This window comes from Oxyura jamaicensis, chromosome 13, assembly GCF_011077185.1.
Source record: "Oxyura jamaicensis isolate SHBP4307 breed ruddy duck chromosome 13, BPBGC_Ojam_1.0, whole genome shotgun sequence".
Classification (NCBI taxonomy): domain Eukaryota; kingdom Metazoa; phylum Chordata; class Aves; order Anseriformes; family Anatidae; genus Oxyura; species Oxyura jamaicensis.
Genome location: NC_048905.1, coordinates 4,268,345 through 4,287,585, shown reverse-complemented (window position 1 = coordinate 4,287,585; position 19,241 = coordinate 4,268,345). Strand labels below are relative to the sequence as shown.

General features: G+C 40.7%; 1 protein-coding gene across 1 annotated transcript; it reads left to right on the top strand.

Moving 5' to 3' along the window:
- Positions 1-6: 6 nt before the first annotated feature.
- Positions 7-18,757, top strand: PANK3 (pantothenate kinase 3). The gene is made up of 7 exons (XM_035338375.1): positions 7-119; positions 2,877-3,229; positions 4,997-5,250; positions 5,891-6,067; positions 7,715-7,838; positions 11,040-11,165; positions 12,480-18,757. Exons 1-7 carry the CDS (start codon positions 92-94, stop codon positions 12,528-12,530), a joined length of 1,113 nt encoding a protein of 370 aa, XP_035194266.1. The 5' UTR covers positions 7-91; the 3' UTR covers positions 12,531-18,757.
- The last annotated feature ends 484 nt before the right edge of the window (positions 18,758-19,241 follow it).

The window sequence follows — 19,241 nt, the reverse complement described above, 5'->3', positions numbered from 1 at the left end:
CCGCCCCATCGGCCGAGGGGCCGGGCCCCGCCGCCCCCAGCGCCGCCCGCCCCGGCCGCAGCGCAGCGCAGCCGGCCGCCGCTGCCGCGCCATGAAGATCAAGGACGCCAAGAAGCCGTGTAAGGGCTGCCCGGCACGGGGCACGGCCGGGCTTCGGGGACGTTGGGGGGTCCTGTGGGGCCGCTGCGTGCCGGGCCGGGGGCCCCGGGGCTGCTCCGAGCCCCCGGAGGCTGCCCTCGGGAGGGGGAGGAGGGCCCGGGCCGCACGCCCGGCCCCGCGGCGGTGCGGCGCCGCTACCCGGGGGCAGGGGCAGAGGGAGCGGCCCGCGGGGCCTGTGTGCGGCGCCGCGCCGGGGCAGGGCCGCAGGGCGGGTGTTGGACGCAGCGAGCGGCCGGGTGGGCACCGCGCCCCGCGGGTCGGGGTAGCGCTGCAGCCAGCCCGAAACGGGGAACGCGCTCGGATTGCGTAAATGCCTCGTTTCTCGTGCTGTGTCAAGGAAACGGATTACCCATCTTGTAGCGCGTAATTAGCCATCGCCTCTGGTTAATGCCAGCGCGTGGAAATCGCCGAGCTGGCTGTAGTCGTGTTTACAAAAAGTACAGCTCAGATGGATTTTGTTTTTTCCTCCTGGTATCACATTTAATGAATATTAATGAACAGTATCGTGACTTTGAAGCAGGAACTGTCCGTAAGACGTTATAGTGCTTTGGTAATTTAAAGCACTCGGAGGTTACTTCTAATGCAAAAACCGCTAATTTCAGGGATGTCTGCTGGGCCTCGGTTCTTTTCTCTAGTAGTGGATTTAAACCTCCTGTTCAAACAATGTCAAATGTCAACGAGAAGTTTTAATTGCTTCAAATTAGTAGGGGCTTTGTAGTTGCAAGCTTTTGGATCTTGAAAGTGAACTTTGATGTTGATTTTGCGTGATGGAAATTGGAGACAATTGGGCCGGGGAGCAGTGCGGGAAAGAATACAGTGTCAGAGCGGTTGTTTATTTCAGCTTGTCATCTTAACGTTGCATATTTTAAAGCTGGAGGTTTTTTATAATAGCAATTAATTTATTAGGCAGTGGACTTATTCTGCAGATCTTTGCTGCTGATCAGTCACGCTGACTGAAGTGGCAGAGCAGCTGGATGTTTGAAAAGGAGCGGGTCCCCGAGGGCTTTGGAAGAGATGGGAAAGGTCCGTTGGTAGCTGGGGGTTATGTGTCTCCAAATGACAGGCACTGCAGTGAATTTGGCTTATATGCCCAAATGGGCCGTGAAACTGGGCTGGGCTCCTCATAGCACTTCTAGCCAAATGGTTTGTAGCTAGGTGGTAAAAGACGGACACTTTTCAGGAGAATTGTTGTTGAGTGAGTGCAAAGTTCTCAGAGGAAGTGAGCATTTAATCATCGGTGCTGGAGCCAAATTTCGGAGGGGGGTGGGAAAGTGGTTAACCATTGTACGAGAAGAGGCCATTAGCCTGTTGATAAGAGCCTACAAAGTCGAGTTGAGAAGATTAGCCTGCCACCACTTCTATCCATGACGTTTAGCATCAAGAAAGCAAGCACAACCGCAATGACTGAGCGCTGTCTCTGTCATAAGATAGGTGAGGGTGAGGCTGGAGGCACCTGCTGGATTTACGGCTTCTGATGCGGGTCGGTGTCTGGGCGTGGCGGTGTGATCCTCTCCTTGAAGGGCCGTTTAAATTTCCCTTGGATGTGATGGGAAGTGGCAGGCATTTTAACGGAGGTAACGAACTCAGATTGGGAAGAACTTACACCAAGTAGTTGGTGTAACCGGAGGCAGGAGAGGTTATGAGAGCTCCATCCTTGAAAACCTGAGGAGGCTGTCAGGTCCTGGCTAGCCAGAGCTGTAGTTCACCTCGTCTAGCATAGGCAGCATTCCTGCTAGCACGAAGCAGAGGCTGGACGAGATGACCTCTAGAGGTCCTTTCCAACAAACAGTTGCGATAGCTCTTCCAAGAAAATCCTTATGAGGAAGAATGGCCAGAGCCTGTAAGAGAAACTTCCAAAGGTTATTTGGGGGTGGAGATGACAAATGTGAGCAAAGCGTCTTGTGGAGCTGCCATTGCGTAAGGTCTGTCTAGAGGGAAGACGAGGGGAGTCATCCCATGAAAGTGATGCAGGCAAAGTGCTGGTATTTTTGTCTTGCAGAAATTGCCCCTTCCTACCTGAGATGTAGAAAAGGGAAGTTAGATTCAGTAACTCTGTCTTGCTTGCACTTCTTTTTGCATTATTTATATAATCAATAGTAACTTCCAAATTACAAGCCATTTGTAACTGCAGTGGCGTATGTGAACAGTTCTCTTCGTTTTCATAAATTGGACTTCCTGTGTCAATTTTATAATGCATGTGAATAAGTTAATGCTTTCCTATCAAATCAACGTGTTGCATGAGCAAGACAAAGTAACTGTTGGAGGATGCCTGCTTGTCCTGCTGCTGTCGTCAGCTGCAACGTGCAACTTGTTTTTTCACCAGTGTGCACTGCAGTCTTTTGCTAAACTATGTCAGAACTATAACTTGAGGAAGGAAGCTTACCTTAATGCTGTGGTCTCAAAAAAAAAAAAAAAAAAAAAAAAGAGGTAGTTGAATTTCTTCTAGAAAGATAGTGTGTGGCTTGGGAGGGGGTTAGCTGAGTTTTCTGTGCACGTGACAGCATTTCGAGGTGTAAATAGTTGCTCATTGTTCCATTTTTACCGTTGGTCAGAGGTGTATTTCAGACAATTTAATAGAAACGAGTGCTCATTCTTTGTTCTTGGGAGGATTTTTGTTCAATATCCTTCTGAAAGGTATAGCATTGGTTCAGTCTTAAGTTTAGGTGTATTGCTTTTGCTGGTTCACAAAGCTAATGAAGCGCTTCTTATCTCCACAGCTTTCCCATGGTTTGGCATGGACATTGGGGGAACTTTGGTGAAACTCGCATATTTTGAACCCATCGATATCACTGCAGAGGAGGAGCAGGAGGAAGTTGAAAGCTTGAAGAGCATCCGCAAATATTTGACATCCAACGTAGCGTATGGATCCACTGGCATTCGAGATGTCCACCTTGAGCTGAAAGACTTAACCATTTTTGGTCGCAGAGGAAACTTGCACTTTATTAGATTTCCAACTCACGATTTGCCTACTTTTATCCAAATGGGAAGAAATAAAAACTTTTCAACACTACACACGGTGCTCTGCGCCACGGGAGGTGGCGCTTATAAGTTTGAAGAAGACTTTCGCACAGTAGGTAGCCCACCTTTCCTTGTGCTGATGCTTGAAGCATTGCTGGTGACAGGTTGAAATGAGCAGTATTTAGAAAAATTGCGGCATGCTCAAAGGTTCTTAGCCATTAACTTCTTCTGCAGTCATAAGCGTGATAATCTAGAAACGTGCTTTCTGATGTAAAGATGCGGGATGGCGTTATGGAGAACAACTGTCTTCTAATCTGTCTTTTCCCCAGTGGGAGAATGTACTTCAAGTGCTGAGGGGCTTGACTTGCTTTGGATTTTCTTTTGCAGTTCTTGATGACAGGTGTTCAGTGTCTGTGGGTGGTTTCTGTTGGATTTGGTCCAGTACATTGTTTCTAGATGTGTGACAGAATGGGTATCTCTAAGGCAGTCTTTCTCAACAGCAGTGGGGTTTGGGACTTCCCTGAGGTGTTTTGACTCTTCCCTTGTTGAAAATGGATCATTTGTTCGGGTGCGGTTTCTGTCAGAAGGTTAATAGCTGAGAATCTTGTCACCGTATCCAGTGTGCGCACGGCTTAGCTTCAAAGTGGCTGCAGATCTGCTTCTAGAGACAAGACTAGCAGCAGCGCAGAAAATCTGCTCCTGTTTCCATTCCTGTGCCAGTCTTGCATTGAGCTGGTGCAACAACTGTTTATGGGATAGGGTAACAATCTGTACAGCTTCATTATCTAAAACCCCACAGAAATGTATTGTGTTGGACTGGTTCCCTGGTCTGCTCAGCAGTGAGGTTTCACCTCTCCTGCCCAGCAGGGGCGTTCGACTAGATGATCTTCCAAGGTCCCTTCCAACCTCGGCCACTCTGCTTCACAAATAGCTGTGAACAGGGCAAGAGATGCTGAAATGAGCTGGGGGAAGAGGAGGGGACTGGCAGCGTTGTGATCTGGTAATGAGGTTGGTCAGTAGCATGTGACCCAGTCTGACTGGTGCAGCTTCATGATCTAAACCCAGGCTGTTCTCTAAAAGTGAGCTCCTCTGATTCAGAGAGGTGCTTCATGGCTTTTTCTTGGATTAGCTGCTCAGTTGGACTCGTTGTAACTGTTGGAATGCCCTGCTGCAGGTAAGGGAGAGCGTGTGATCCTTCTTTGGAGAGTCTGGAGCCTTCCTGAAATCCACAGAACTTGTTAAATTGTCTTGGTGCTTTATGAGGAAACAACAGCTTAAGTGTCATGTGCAAGACCAAGGAAGAGCCTGGTGTGTAAGGAGCCTAGTGTCCTACGGAATTTCTGACCTGTGGCTTTCTCGTAGTCCTTGGAGTGCTCATAAAGCTGCAGCAATGATAGGATGCTATTTAGGTTTTTATCTTAGATTTTCATCTGCTGCTATTGTAGAAGTAACTCTGCATTCTGAGATGGGAGGGAACCCACAGACCTTGAGGTTGCGCACATTTGGGTTTGACCAACATCACATGAGGGGTCTCTGGGTTATTTGCTGTTTTTTTCTTTGAAAACGCTACTAATTTTTCAGTGAATTCATGTCTGAGTATCTCAAAAGATATCTCTGAGCTTCCTAAAGCAGCTATTTATAATGCCTGTCTGTGGTATGACTGATAGCTGCGTTTATAGACAGTCTATTTTGCTAATGGAGGTATTCAGAACTTAGCTCTGAGCTCTTCACTGGCACCGCAGTGGGATTGAAGCTGCCGAATTGGAAATCTGAGATAGCTTCTGGGAGTTAGGCAGGATAAATATACTCACAAATTTGAAGCATGTTTAAGCAATGTCAGAACACACGGACACTGTCTTTGTTTTATTTTTTAACACAGATTGGAAACCTCCAGCTGCACAAACTGGATGAGCTTGACTGCCTTGTCAAAGGCTTACTGTATATAGACTCTGTCAGCTTCAACGGCCAGGCAGAGTGCTACTATTTTGGAAATGCCTCAGAACCTGAGAGATGCCAAAAGATGCCTTTTAACCTGGATGACCCGTACCCATTGCTGGTGGTTAACATTGGTTCAGGAGTCAGTATTTTATCAGTCCATTCCAAAGACAACTATAAGAGAGTAACTGGAACAAGGTAACTTGAAAACTATGTTGGGGTTGTTGCCTATGGAATGGGGAACCTTCAGCTTTTGCAGTGTTTCTTCTCTCCCTGGCTCAGCCCACATATTCTCTCCCTCTCTGTAGTATGGAAAAGGTTTTTTTTTAACCTTTAATTTACAGCTGTATTTTTGAAGCCCATCCCCATGTTGTTGTCATTGAGATGTAGCAAATGTTTTATTTATCAATAGGTAGAAGCTAGCAGTGCTCCCTAGTGACTGTTACAGCTTTTGTCTTAAGTTTTTATAATGTGTCCAGTGAACTTGTGCTTCTGTTGCTCTGTCAGCATAAATGTGTCCATGTGTGTTTTGCTGAAGATCCTCAAGGATCAGAATCAGTGGCACAGTGTCATTTCAGGGTATTTCAGTTTCTGATTAAGTTTTCCAGTTGACATGCTGGTAGCTTATTATTATTAGCCATTTATTATCTGATTGTACAGTTAGCTTCTTTGAAATTACTTGTTACAGTTGTTAATCAGTGATTATTGTAGTGAACCTTGAGTAAGAAAGCAGACATTTTGATGTCTTACTCAGATGGCTTTATTTGCTTTCCGAAGTCAGACGTAAGAATCTCTGATGAGGAAGTAGTGTTTAAAGGGAGCTGTTTTTCTGTATTAGTCTAGGTGGAGGAACCTTTCTTGGTTTATGCAGTTTGTTGACGGGATGTGAAAGTTTTGAAGAAGCTTTGGAAATGGCATCTAAAGGAGACAGCACACATGCTGACAAGCTGGTTCGAGATATTTATGGAGGAGACTATGAAAGATTTGGCTTGCCAGGATGGGCTGTAGCTTCCAGGTAAGCAAGAATTCTTCATTGCTGCGTGTTTTTGTTTTTTTTTTTCCTCTTTGTAAGACTGAGGTAGTATGGCTTCAAAAACAAGACCTAAACCATTAGAACGTGCAAAAAGAAATTCTTTGTGTTACTGTAATCAAGTTACGTTTTGTTCTAGAAGTGTATGTGCTGGGTTATCCTAAAGTTCTAAAGTCACATGCAGCTACATGTGCCTTGCTAGCTAGATACCGAAGAAACCTGATGTGTATGTCATATGTAGCTGAGCATTTTTCTTCATGTCAGTTCGAAGTGAGCTGATCGTAGGAGTGGCAAGAACAAAGTGCAGAGGAAAAACTAATTCCAATTACTTTTTGACTTCCTAGAATCTTTTAGTGCAGCTGTTGTCCAGGGAGAAGGTGAGTGGAAGAGGAGGAAGGCATTTTTCTGTTGCTCTTTCAGTAGTAGTATCTCCTCGTGTCTGTTTTTCAATATATGGTGTACTTTTTTATATGTATAGTGGTCAGTACAGGCACCTGGCATATTATTTTAACAATTTGTCTCACTTGTGAAGGCTGTTGCCTTCACAAGTTTGCACCATGGGAGTTTATGTATTTGACAGCAGGTTTTTGTCACAGCTGCTGGTTTTATGTCCAATGGGGAAGATTACTCATGATGTTACAGCTTCTCTACCCTTAAATGTAAGAATAAAAAAAACTGGGAGTTAAACTAATGTATACACAACAATTCATTCAGTCTTTTTGCTTTCATTTGGTAGTAAGGAGGTCTTAATTCACAGTAGCTCATTTCTTCTCCCTCTCTAGCCAGCTGAGTACAAGCTTCCACAGAGAGATTTTAAAATACGCAAACTTTACACTTGTAGTCAGTTTATCTTTACTACCTCTTTGTGTCAGTTCTTTCTGTTCTCATTTGTTTTTTAAGGCCCTTAGAAACCTCTGTGACTTTTTGAGTCTTAGTATAATCAGGATTCTGGCTCTGAAGTGTCTTAGATCTGACACACAGAGTCCTTAGTTGTAAAAAATGGTGCGTAGCTATGGAGCCATGGCTTGTTTCTTTTTTTTGGTGGTTCATGAGAAATGATTTACTGTGGATAGTAATGAGCATGTCCTTCTAATCTAGAACTGTGTTTATACAACCTAAATAGCATTCTGTCAACTGTTTATTTTGTTTCAGAGCTTTGTGTCCCATCATAAAATAATTAACTTCATCTGTTTTACTTCTGCTGCTTTTAGAAGACAGGACAGGATAAATATTGTGAGTGAGGAAATGAGCATGAGGAGTTGTAGGATCCACCAGTCACTTAGGCACTGACTTCATTCACAGTGACTAGGTTTGTAAAGTAGTCTTGCCTAAGAATAAGACTATATTTTGTCACAGTTGCTTCTTCGTGAAAATCAGCAATCTAGGCAACAAGATTTTGTTGGGAGTCCTTATTGTAACAGGATCAACCCTTTCCTGTAAACAGAGAAATGCACATGTAGTATTAGCTGTGAGGTCCTAAATTAAACTGTATTTAGTATGGACTTGAAAAGGCAGCGCCTTATGAACGAGTACCTGACAAGTTCTGTTATAGCATAAAAGCAAGATTCTGAAGTTATTTCAAATGCACGTGGGCCACTTGATACTTACTGGATTTTTTTTTCCCTGTTCTAGTTTTGGAAATATGATTTACAAAGAGAAGAGAGAGTCTGTTAGTAAAGAAGATCTTGCAAGAGCCATCTTGGTCACCATCACAAATAACATCGGGTCTATTGCCCGGATGTGTGCAGTAAATGAGGTAAAAACTTCTAAAGATTTATTACATAGTTTGATTACTTGGTTTTGGATTACGTGACTGCAAAACTGATGCATAATTTTGAATCTTTTAGTGTGCTCTCAAATGAAACAAACTCACGTAGTAATAAAAAACTAAGAATTGGTGTATAATGTCTTGACTGTCTCTGGAGGCTTACATCACCTAAACTGACACTTATAGCAGTTGAAAAGCTTATACACCTTAAAGTAGCAAAGGTGACTGCAGGCCTATGAAAGCGCTCATCATTTTCTCCTCCTTGATAGCAAGGTAAGAGGCTGGGGGGGACAGGTAAATGTGTGCTGCAGATAATGCCTGGGTGCATGTCTGGTGCCACCAGCCGGGATTTGGCATCTTAAAGCCCTGGACATTTTGAGGAAACTGACTGCAGAGGAGAATTGAGATCCACCTGATGAACTGGGGTAAGGGTATCTTTGCCAGTGGGGAACATGTCCTGCTGAGAAGGGCTTTAAGCTAGCTCTCTTAGGGAGTGGAGCCCAGAGTCGGCAGATAACTCAAGGACCGGGGGAGCACAGAGTCTTGTGCTGAAAGAACTTGCAGTGCCCTCGTGAAAAGAGGATGATTGTGGGCCCCTCAACCCTCTGTACACAAGCACATGCAGCATGGGATACAAGAGGATCTGGAAGCAGATGTGCAGATTTGAAGTGATACCAGTGGGATTGCGGAGACGCGGTGGGATAGCTTCTGTAATGGGGTAGCTGCAGCGGTAGGGGCTCTCCAGGAGGAACGGGCAGGAAGGAGAAGCAGGGAGGTCACGCTGTGCGGGAGTGGCTCAATGCACCCAGCTTTGATGGGAGAGGGCAGCATTTGGCCAGAAGCTTACAAGTGAGGACTGGTGGGAGGCTAGCAACGGAGGTGGTGTGAGTCTGCTGCAGACCGCCCTGGTGGCAGAAGGCAGACTGTCCTTTAGCTAGCTGCAATATGTGTTGTGGTTGCAGGTGCTAGTTCTCAGGAGGGGACTGCCTTACTTATCAGTGTATTTGGAATGATTTTCTGACACGCATGCCTGGCAGGCTGAGTAGGCAAGTGTGGTGGTGGACCTGCTAGTCATGAGTGAAGAAGAACCAGCTGGGGATGTCAGTAACAGCCTAGAAATAGCAGAGTTTAAAATACTGAGGAAAGTGAAGAAGGCAAGGAGCAGAATACAGACTCTAGATGGACTTGAGTATGACAAGATTCTGTTTCTGGGGGAGGAATTAAGAAGCAAGATCATGTGGGAGGTTGCTCTGATGGGGAAAAAAAGCTCAGAATAGCTCATTAATTTTCCAGGATAACATCCTCAAAGCAAAAGCAAAGCTGAGGTACAGACTGGCTAGAAGGTAGCCAAAGAGAGAAGTGTACTGGCAGACAAGCTGACCTGACCATGAGGCACCCATGTACCTTTGCAGCTGCCTAGGCCGCAAAGGAAAATCTGATTGGTATAAGGCAAAAAAGATGACCACAAGGAGATTGGTTGAATACGGACTTGGAGAGACTGGAGTCCAAGGAGATTTTCAAAATGTGCCTTGAGCAGGTTGGAAGTTTGAAGTAAGTTTGAAGTTAGTCCTGCTTTAAGCAGTGAGTAGTAGCTGATGACCTCCAGTGGTTTATTCAAGCTGAAATTATTCTCTGATTAAAGCTCATAGAAAGCCTTGCTTCTACTGAAATGGTATTTTTAATTTTTACTAACTTGTGATTTTTGGATTACTGACACCTGTCATCTCAGTGCAGAGATGGTTTCGTGCCATCTTCAGTTTCTTACAGCTCCACTGAACAAAATCAGTATGCATTCAGTTTCAGTAACTGGCGGGGACAGTCAAGATCCTGTGGAATACTGAATTTAAGCATACTGTGTACGTAGGATGGTTAAGCACCAGGGATTTCCTCACTAAATATCAACAAATTTTGTATGAAATGAGGTTTACTAACAGCTTTCTTTGAAAAGTCCGAAGGCAACTGCATTTAAAGCTCTAGTCTGATATCTCAACGGCCTTGTTAGCTGCTGTAACCATTTTATATAGGCGCTGAACTAATAATACATATTTCTGGTTTTAATATTGTAACTTCTCCCTCAATTTCCTTTTCTGATCTTTCATGTCCATCTTAAAGAAGAAAGTTAATCTTGTAGGTATTGAATTAATTATGGTTTGGAATTTTTTTTGTCCTCTATGGCGAAACCTGGTAACAAAAGAGCTAAAATAAGAGGGAAGTTGAAAGCACATGGTCTTAGTGTCAGCCAAATGTATGCAACTTACATTTAAGGATGGTTTTTTTTTTGGCTTCATTCCACCTATATCACCAAACTACAAGTCATAAGAACTGATTAATGCAAATCCACAAACTGATACCTTGAACAGATCTATAAAGATTAAAATGGATTTAATTAGTTCAATTCCAGCAACAAGCAGAATTGTTTTTGGGTGCCCTCACAGGAGGTTTGTTTTGTGTTCCTTATGAATTAATAAGGATAGCAAAAAATGGTTGCATGTTAGTCCTTTGACTACAGGTTGAATTGTCATACTAGTTTTTGTAACAACATCTATACAAGCATTCATCTAACACCCTTAATGCAATTAAATCTCCTCTGGTTCTTGCTCTCGTATCATTAAGTCAGTGTTTAACATTGCTTCCATTTAATGTCAGATTTATTTCAGTGAATTGGGAAAACTTAATGATTTTTACTTCCTTGCATTTAATTCAACTAAGATTCATAGCTCAGTTTCAGGCTGTACTTCAGTCTTAGTCTGATCTTACACCGATGTATAATGATTGAGGTCTGAAGATGAAACGAACATCTGTCTTACTGTCTTCGGCTTCTTTACAGTGCTGCCTTGTTGCATGTGGATCAAGCAGCATTGTACAGGGCTATGAAGGCATTGAGTCTTCTCTACCAAACACAAGTTTTGTTTCCCATCTAATTTTCCTTTCAGCATGGCTGGTTCTTTGGCTTAGTTATAGAAAACGCTCACTTAATTTGAAATGCAAATGCTACTCTGTAAATTGAAGAGCTTTAATTCTTGAGTGTTGGAGTATTCTTCCTCTTTCACAGGTGTTTTAAATATAGGAATTATATTTTAATTATTTTTTGCTTGAGTTGGTGGTGTTTCATAGCTTAATTTGTCAAAGCTGTGTTATGCAGTGAAAAGAATTATTCCTTTACTGTTTTTCTGTTTTTTTTTTTTTTAGAAAATAAATAGAGTTGTGTTTGTTGGCAATTTCTTGCGTGTGAATACTTTGTCAATGAAGCTTCTTGCGTATGCACTGGATTACTGGTCAAAAGGCCAGCTGAAGGCCTTGTTCCTAGAACATGAGGTATGCTGTGGTGCCTTTATGTGATGTATTGTTCTACCCCTGATAAAAGTGCATGTCTTGAGTAGTTGTCCTACGTGTGATATCCTCAGACACTGAGTACTCAGTCGGTGTTGAAAGTCCGGTGTTTCTCATGCTGCACTGGTTCTCTGGGGACAGTTCTGTCAGGGAGGGAGGGAAGTACTTCAGCCTGTTTGGAGTATCTTAGATCATGCTTTGGATTTTGTTGGAGAGGTACAAGAAATGTTAAACTTCATGCTAGGGTTCAACTGCCCTTCCTTGGTTTTTGCTTGGAAACAATACTAAGTGCTAGATGTCCAAAGATTGCAGTGGGATCTATAGCACAGGCCTTTGAAATACTGAACTTGAGCAACAGCCTGAAAGTTGATGCTGCTTTTGATCAGGACTGATTTTGTGCCACCACAGATACTTGTTACACTTTTTTGAAATGATTTTTATACTCTGTGACTAACCTGCCTTAAGGTAGCTTCTGTCATCTAGGTCAGCATGTAATCCAGACAGAGTTGACTTGTGTTGGTTAAAACATAGGTAATCAGTATTAGTGACAGCTCTTACAGCTGGGAGACACGTAGTTTCTTGGTAAGGGGCTGGCAATCTTTGTCCTCAGTTTGCTGGTCTGCAAATGTTCCACTATTAGATCTCGTACCCTTCAGTCAATTCGCACATTTTTTTTCACTTATCACTTATCGTGAGACTGACAGTAGTCTGTCTTTATGCAAGTGTCCGCAGTAATAGCAGAACAGTTCCTTGTTAGTCCTACCCCTTCAGATTTTCCTTCAATCTGTTTAAAATTCTTGCATTTTGTCAAGTGAAGATTCAAAATGCTTCTATGTTTTATAGTTGTAGGAAGGGAGAACCTCGTAATTTTCATGGGGGAAAAATAATCCAACAGGAGAACATTGTTCTCTGTGTCTGGCCAAGTGTATAGTCCAAAAAAGGGTTTTGAAGCTCGGAGATGCTGCTTTAACTGTTTTACAAATGTGAGGCGCAATTAGATTAATAAATTTCATTCTTGTACCATAGAAATAATGTAGCTGTGGATATTGAAGATCCTTTGGCAACCAAAATATGCGGCTCCTCTATTTAACAAAATCAAAAACTCTGTGCTTTAAGTCAGTGCTGTGTCTTAGAAGTCCTGCAGTATATGGGGAGGCTTAGGGTAGAATCTGGAGTTAAGCTTAATAATAAAGATAATTTTTTTTTGTTTCATAAAGCCAGATGCTTTGTTACTGAAATATATGATTCAAAGAAATCCATGTCCTACTTGAACCTGAAATACTCATTTCTTTTCAACAGGGATACTTTGGAGCTGTTGGTGCTCTTCTCGGGCTGCCAAACTTCAGTTGAGATGCGAGATGTCACTGCACTGAACTGTTTTCCACCTGGATGACACTTGTTTATGGCAATGGGAACTAAGGCTAGGGATGGGAAAAGAAAATGGTAGATTTTCTGTAACTTTTTAAATGTAAGAAGTGATGAGCTACTGAATATTGCCATTATAAGGAAGGTTTTTTTTTTTTACTCTGTTGGGCATTCAAAAGCAAAATGTTTGGGGATATCATTTATGTTCTTTAATACGTGTAGCCAATATTGAACTTTTAATATGCAATACATCCTCTGAAAACAAGCTTCCGGAAGAAGGAATGCCGGCACTAAAATATTGCAAGTTAATTCCTGAGGATTTAGGCCCACTGGGTTTGTATGTAAGTGATGAATGAAACATTATTTTTATTGGTTATGCTACAGTATGAGCACAGTTTCTCTCATGCATGCAACTGTAAAAACAGTAAGGTACTATCAACAAGATGAGGAAACCATAGGCAGTGGTTTCCCATGGTAACAATAGTAATTATTTTATTTTCCTGTCTATTGGAAATACTATTAATGCTTTAGTTTACAGCGGAAAGAATAAAAACACAAAAAGTCAGCCAAAGCAGAAGAATAAGCAGTTGATGTCGTGAAGGTTTTGTGAATACCTCTACTTGCACTCTTCGCTTACTTGAAGAACCACCTGTGATTTTGGGAAGACCCTTTCTCTTTGTTTAGATTTAGAAAAGGATTTAATGAAAACCTTTCTTTTTTTAATTTGAGGATGTGACTTCCAAAAATGCCTTCAGGTTAGGGGCGTCCTCAGATTCTGACATCATAAATCATTATTTGTGAAGACACCACAAAGCCTATGAGAGTTGAAGAAATCTTCCTCCTAACAAACTAAAAATGGAATACTGAAATTCTGATGCTTTGGCTAACTTATATGGAGGCTTAGAAAATTTTTGTCCCATCCAGCTATTTTGAAAATCTGATTTCCCTAATTTTATATGAGGTAATCAGACTCTAATTAAATGTTGAAAATGGAAGATGGCTACCTTGCTTTTGGATTTGGAAGTTTGATTTCTGGAAGTTGAGGACAGCATCAGAGTTTGTATTGCAGTACTAAAAGGACCAATAGGCAGTGCACTTGCAATATGGAACCATTTATCAAACCGTGGCCTTGGGATAAAATCCGTACTTGGGAACTGATCGTTTTTTCCTATCTACTTTAGAAATTTGCAGTTGGGATTATTGTAATAAGTTTAGTCCTGAAGCAGGGCATGAGATCTTAAATTTATAAGGACACTATACAGTTGTTAGCTATATGAAAGAAATACCCATTTTTATGATAATTTATTTTAATGTTATTTCCTATAAGTGCACGAAGAACAACCAAACTAGAACATGTTAGTGTTGGGTTTTAATGTGCAACTGATGATTCCACAGCGTGGCCGCATTGTATTCAGATACATCCACCTCATACGCTGGAAAGCTGTATGCAATTTTTTTCCTTTATTTAAATTCAAAGCCCCATATTAACGTCTTACGGTTTTAAAAAATAAATAAGCTTATGCTCCTTTAAGAGTGCAGTAACTGAGAGTAGCCACTTCACTGAGCCCAATGCCAATCTCAAATACAGCTCATCTACCAGTGCTTTTCCTAGTACTCCTACTGAATTTTCTGTGCTTGCTTTGATGTTTCAGTCTAGACATTAAAAAAACAAACTCACAGTTCAACTGATGTAATAATGCTAATCAGAGCACTTCAGAAAACAGGTGAATATGGCTTTCATGGTGTCTTACGAGTACTGTACGCTGTCCCTTTCAAGATTGACTATAGGAAGTAACCTGTATTCGGTTATAAAACTTCAGGAAACATTTTCTGAATGTTTTGACAGCTTCCTTAAAATTTTGTGAACCAACTGTGTTTTTCTTGCAAGGTGAAGTATTTTAAGACACTACAGCCTAATTAGAAACAGTTCCTTTAGACCGTATTTACTGCTACTTCATTTCTCATTGTGTTACTGAGAGCTGCTTTTGAAGCAGTAGTTGGTGTGGTATGTATTTAACCAGAAGCGCACACAGGAGATGGTTACCTAATGACCGTGACCATGGTTAATTTAAACTATTTGAAGTTGATATGACCTAAAAGACATTTTTAAAGTAAAATGTACAGTTACAGAGTAAAGTAATGCAGTAATTCTTGAATAGCTGTACTGTATAGATAGAAACTACTGTGAGAATCAAAGTATGCCCTACCTCTATTTTTCTTGAGCTTGCAGAAAAAAGGCTTCCTTTCATTTGTTTTATCAGCACAATTATTACTTCATTACAGGAAAAAAAAAAGTTTTTAAGCCTGGCTTTAAAGCCAGATCTTTCATTTTGTCTCATTTTTCTCTCAAATTAGAACTTGTTCCTAGAGTCTCCAAAGATTGGCTCTACCACCCCTAGAAATACTAGGCATCACAAATAGTTGCAGGATAAGCCTTAAAGTCATCTTATCTCAATTCTCTTCTAAATTTGAATGGGCTTGTATCTTTTATACGCATAACTGAAGTAACTTCGTTTTTCCTGATCTCTGTTTTCATTTTCACACTTGCCATTCCTGTTCCCCAGAGCTAACTGGCTGAAGCTGCTTTATAGTGAACTGATTCAGTGTACTACAGTAGAGGACATCTGGGGTTTTCTCAGGGCTACTCTTGTCTTCTCACGTAGGACCGCTTTAAAGGAAAGTTGTCTGATACTTGTAAAGCATAAAGCTCATTCTGAATGTGTAATTGCTTTCAGCTTGGTCAGCCATGCGAGTGCCTTTTAAGTTTTTCATGTAATGCCAATTTTAATGGTACTGGGACTTGATTCACGAGACTTCTTGACCAGTGTTGCTTATCTGATAACTTTACTGGCTGTGGAGATGATCCTTTCCATCCAGTTTAGTAGAAACGCCAGGAGAACAGCACAAGGTTTTGGGCTGCCCATCCCCACAGCCCTTATCTTTAGAGGTAATGCCTTTGCACTTTCGTCTCTCTCCAGCTCGATCTTTTTAAGCATGAGGCAGTTTTATTCTATCAGTATCTCCCTAAAAATCCTACTAGTTCTTATTCAGGTGAGCACAGATTATTTCTGGCCAAAGAAGTTCATTTTATATGCAGCTCTCCCAAGTTGTTACAGCTGTTAAACTTTACCACCTTTCTACTTCTACATAGGGTAACAGCATTTTTAACAGGAAGAGAACCTTTTCTATAATATGTTTTGAATATTTAGCAATATGAGGTGAACACATCTTCAGTGTTCTTTACTAAAGCTTGCAGAGGTTAAGGCTAAACACTTGAATTTTTTAACAAAACCTGAATAAAGATAACAGTTCAGAGAGAAGCAACATAGGCATAACTTACTTTTGTCTTATTTTGGTCCAGATTTTAAAACAGTGTTCAGATCTCTACTGTACCTTTTGAAGATCTTTGCCTCTCTTTGTCTAGTGTTCTGCAAGCAAGCACCTATGTGATTCTCTCAGCACATCACAGAATACTTCCTTTTGAAGACTGGGAGTTTTGGCCTAGAAAGAATGAGATCCTGCTGTCCCCCTCTATTCTCAGCCTGCATGTTAAGAACAAAAGTTAAGTTCTGGTTTCTCGTAATAGATTAAATATTCCTTCAGTAGTACTGTGAGATTCCTGCTTGCATATGAGTTGTTGGTAGTGTATATGCAAGCTGATGATACTGCCTTTAAAGACTGAAATATTAAGTCTTTTTCTCTATCCAGTATAGGTCTTCAGGAAATACCTACTTTCAGATAAGTCACAGTAACTTCTCATTCCTAAATGTTTCACTATAACAGATTCTAGCATTTGAAACTAGTTAGTGTCTTTTTCTCGAATAAGTCTGTGCTTCCTAAAGACTAGATGGTGTCTTACAAATTCAGTCAGTAACTAACATTAATGCCTAAATTCACATTCAAACTATGTTTTAAACATCACTTTCACTGTTCACATTCTGGAAATTGGACAGGTATAATCCCAAGGGAACAGTTTGCTTCAGCTGAGAACAGATCAAGATCAGTGCAGTTCAGATCAGCATGTGGTCATCCATTTATCGTGAGTTCATTTTCCATGTGTCATGAGGTTAGTTCTTTCCCTTGTTGGTGTTTTCCTTTTTTTTTTTTTTTGAGTACATGGGCTTAAAAGATACGCAGTACGTAATAGACCTTTTAGGTCAAAAAGCAAACAACAAAACAGTTGTGGGTCAGACTGGGAGTGTTTGACCAGGAACTGTAGATTACTGTGCAGAGCTAGGAAGACACTTGACGTGCAGTTACTGTTTTGGTTTTACTGATCTTTCTATTTCTATTCTTAATGCACAGTGAGAAGGAGTGTGGTTAAGGTCATTGTGGGTAAAATGGATGAATTATTTTAAGTCATCAGACATGACCATGGGAGACAAAAAATGCCTTATCATACAGACAGAGGGGTAATTGTCCACTTGTGAGGTTTTATTAATGTATTCCAAAGTACATTGCCAGTATTCTGCCATCTGAGATAGAATATTACTAATTCTTTGAGGTAGAAGTCTGTAAAGAAGCTTTTGTTACTTTTAATTCACACATGCAAATTATTAAACTTTTTAAAGCATTTTTTCACACTTTGTGGAAACATAAAAAGAGGCTGTAATATGTTTGTAATTATTAATGTGCTAACAGAAGTATGTTTAAGCAGTCCAGGTCTGCGTAACTGAGTGCCAAATCCTGCTCACTTCAGCTACTTGAGTAGATCTCGTAAATGGGAGCAAGGTTTGGCCTCAGGGCCTTCTGCCTGGGGAACACAGTAATGCTACGTTGCATATTCCTGCTGGTGCTAAATCATTTGTTGAGAATAAACATTCTAAACAGAAATTGTAAATAAAATATGTATAGTCTGGTCCTTCTGACAGATTTAAAATCTATTATTTGCAAATAACTTCTTACCATATTTTGAGTTTCCCTTTTCCTTTAGTTCTTTTTATCAGAGGTGGGCTGTTTGTTAGCGTGGCAAGTCATTGACAGGTTTTAGCTTCCTGTGCTGCTTTCTGTAAGGCCCGTGACATTCCGGTTGTACACTATGAGGCGGATCGCTTCTCATTGCAGGCTTTCAGTGTTATCCTTAGGCTTGTTTTGTCATCGTAGCTGCTCAAGCAGTTAGCGTCAGCTAGAACAAGATCAGCATTTGTTCTTTGCTAAAACTTCAAGAAATCAGACATTCCTTTTAGCATGTGGGGAAGCTGTTGAAAAAAATGGAGAAGTACCATTTAAAACTCTTTTTAAAGGAAATATGTTAATTAGTCTACAAAATAAACTGGAATAAGGTGTATCAGTTGCTAATCTTTGCTATAAACTGCTAGCATTTCACAATTCCAGCATCAATTTAAGAACATTGTGAATACGTGCTTTAGGAGGAGGTATACTTCAGATTGTGCCTCACAGAGGATAACTATAAGACTAGTGAAATATTTTAAGTACTAAATGACAGCATCTAGAACGTGAATCAGTGTTTTGATGTTATAGGTTATAGAGGGCTTTTTATCATCTGCACTTTTCTATATTTCTGAGTTTTAGCAAATTTTAACAAATGTGTATTTGATTTTTCCATCTACTGACTTGCCATGTGCAGGCCTGCTCATGACCAACTCCTGTCTTCAGATGTTTTAGATGCTTAGCAAAATGAACAGGCAAATTAATAAATTGTAAACCCTTGGAGGATGGAAGTTCTCTTAAGAGCCATTTGGTTAAGTTGCCTTATTCTATTACATTGCACTCATGTTACGTCTCCACTTCCTTGTTTACTGTTCTGACACTGAAGATGTGATGTAAAAATACGTGCTACAAATTTTTATTCATAAATTCCTGATTAATACCTTTGTGTCACCTGTTAATACAACTCTTGTAAATGATACCCTTATGCCATCTGTAACACAGCTCTTGTAAATTGTTTAAATTATTTTTCTTTTTATAGCCTTGTTATTGAATGTACAGATTAGATCCCTTTATTATCTCACTAATTTCACTGGGGCCTAAATGTGGCCGATGCTGTAACTCGTCCCATCAAAACTGTAAATAATACTTTATTGCTTGTTTGCATGACTGAAGTTTGCATTTAATTTACTTTGTCATAAGCCAACTCCTCTGTGATGGGCCTACTTTTTACAGTTTATTTTCCTGGTTTTATTAGCATTTGTTCTGTATGAATGTTCAAGCAGTACTTTGTCTTTTCCTAATAAATAATTTGAGATTGTTCATTGCCTGTTTTTGTAGGCTTTGGGGTCAGGTGGTGTTTTTGATAAGTTGTTGATATATAATTTGCTGATAAATAATAACCTCACAGTATTAATTAACATTTTACAGTAAGGAAGCATGACTGGTATAGTTTTCATGCTCTTTTAATACAGAAGAAGAATTTACTTTGTATTTCTTAGATTCAGCTTATTTTTAAAAACATTTTATGTCTTAAGTTTTAGCTTTGTCTTCCAGGCTAACTTGGGAATGTGTCCAGATTCGTGCACTCAGATGACGCAGCTATATTTTCCTACTGAATAAATTACACTGTGTATTTATGAATTGCAATATATCCTCTTTCGGAATTGCCCTTTGTCTATGTTTTAGTGAAGCCAGATTTCATTGTCCTGGAGTTGTTTTGAGTGCATAACAGGTAAGTTTTCAGAAATGAAGTCTGTGCCACAGCACCACGTTGGTAACTCATCTTGTGATGATCTTGATGTGTCA

Coding starts and splice junctions, on each gene's coding strand:
- PANK3 (XM_035338375.1), top strand. CDS start 92: ATGAAGATCAAGGACGCCAAGAAGCCGT. Junction 5,251..5,890: donor AAGAGAGTAACTGGAACAAG/GTAACTTGAAAA, acceptor TTTCTGTATTAG/TCTAGGTGGAGGAACCTTTC. Junction 11,166..12,479: donor CCTTGTTCCTAGAACATGAG/GTATGCTGTGGT, acceptor TCTTTTCAACAG/GGATACTTTGGAGCTGTTGG.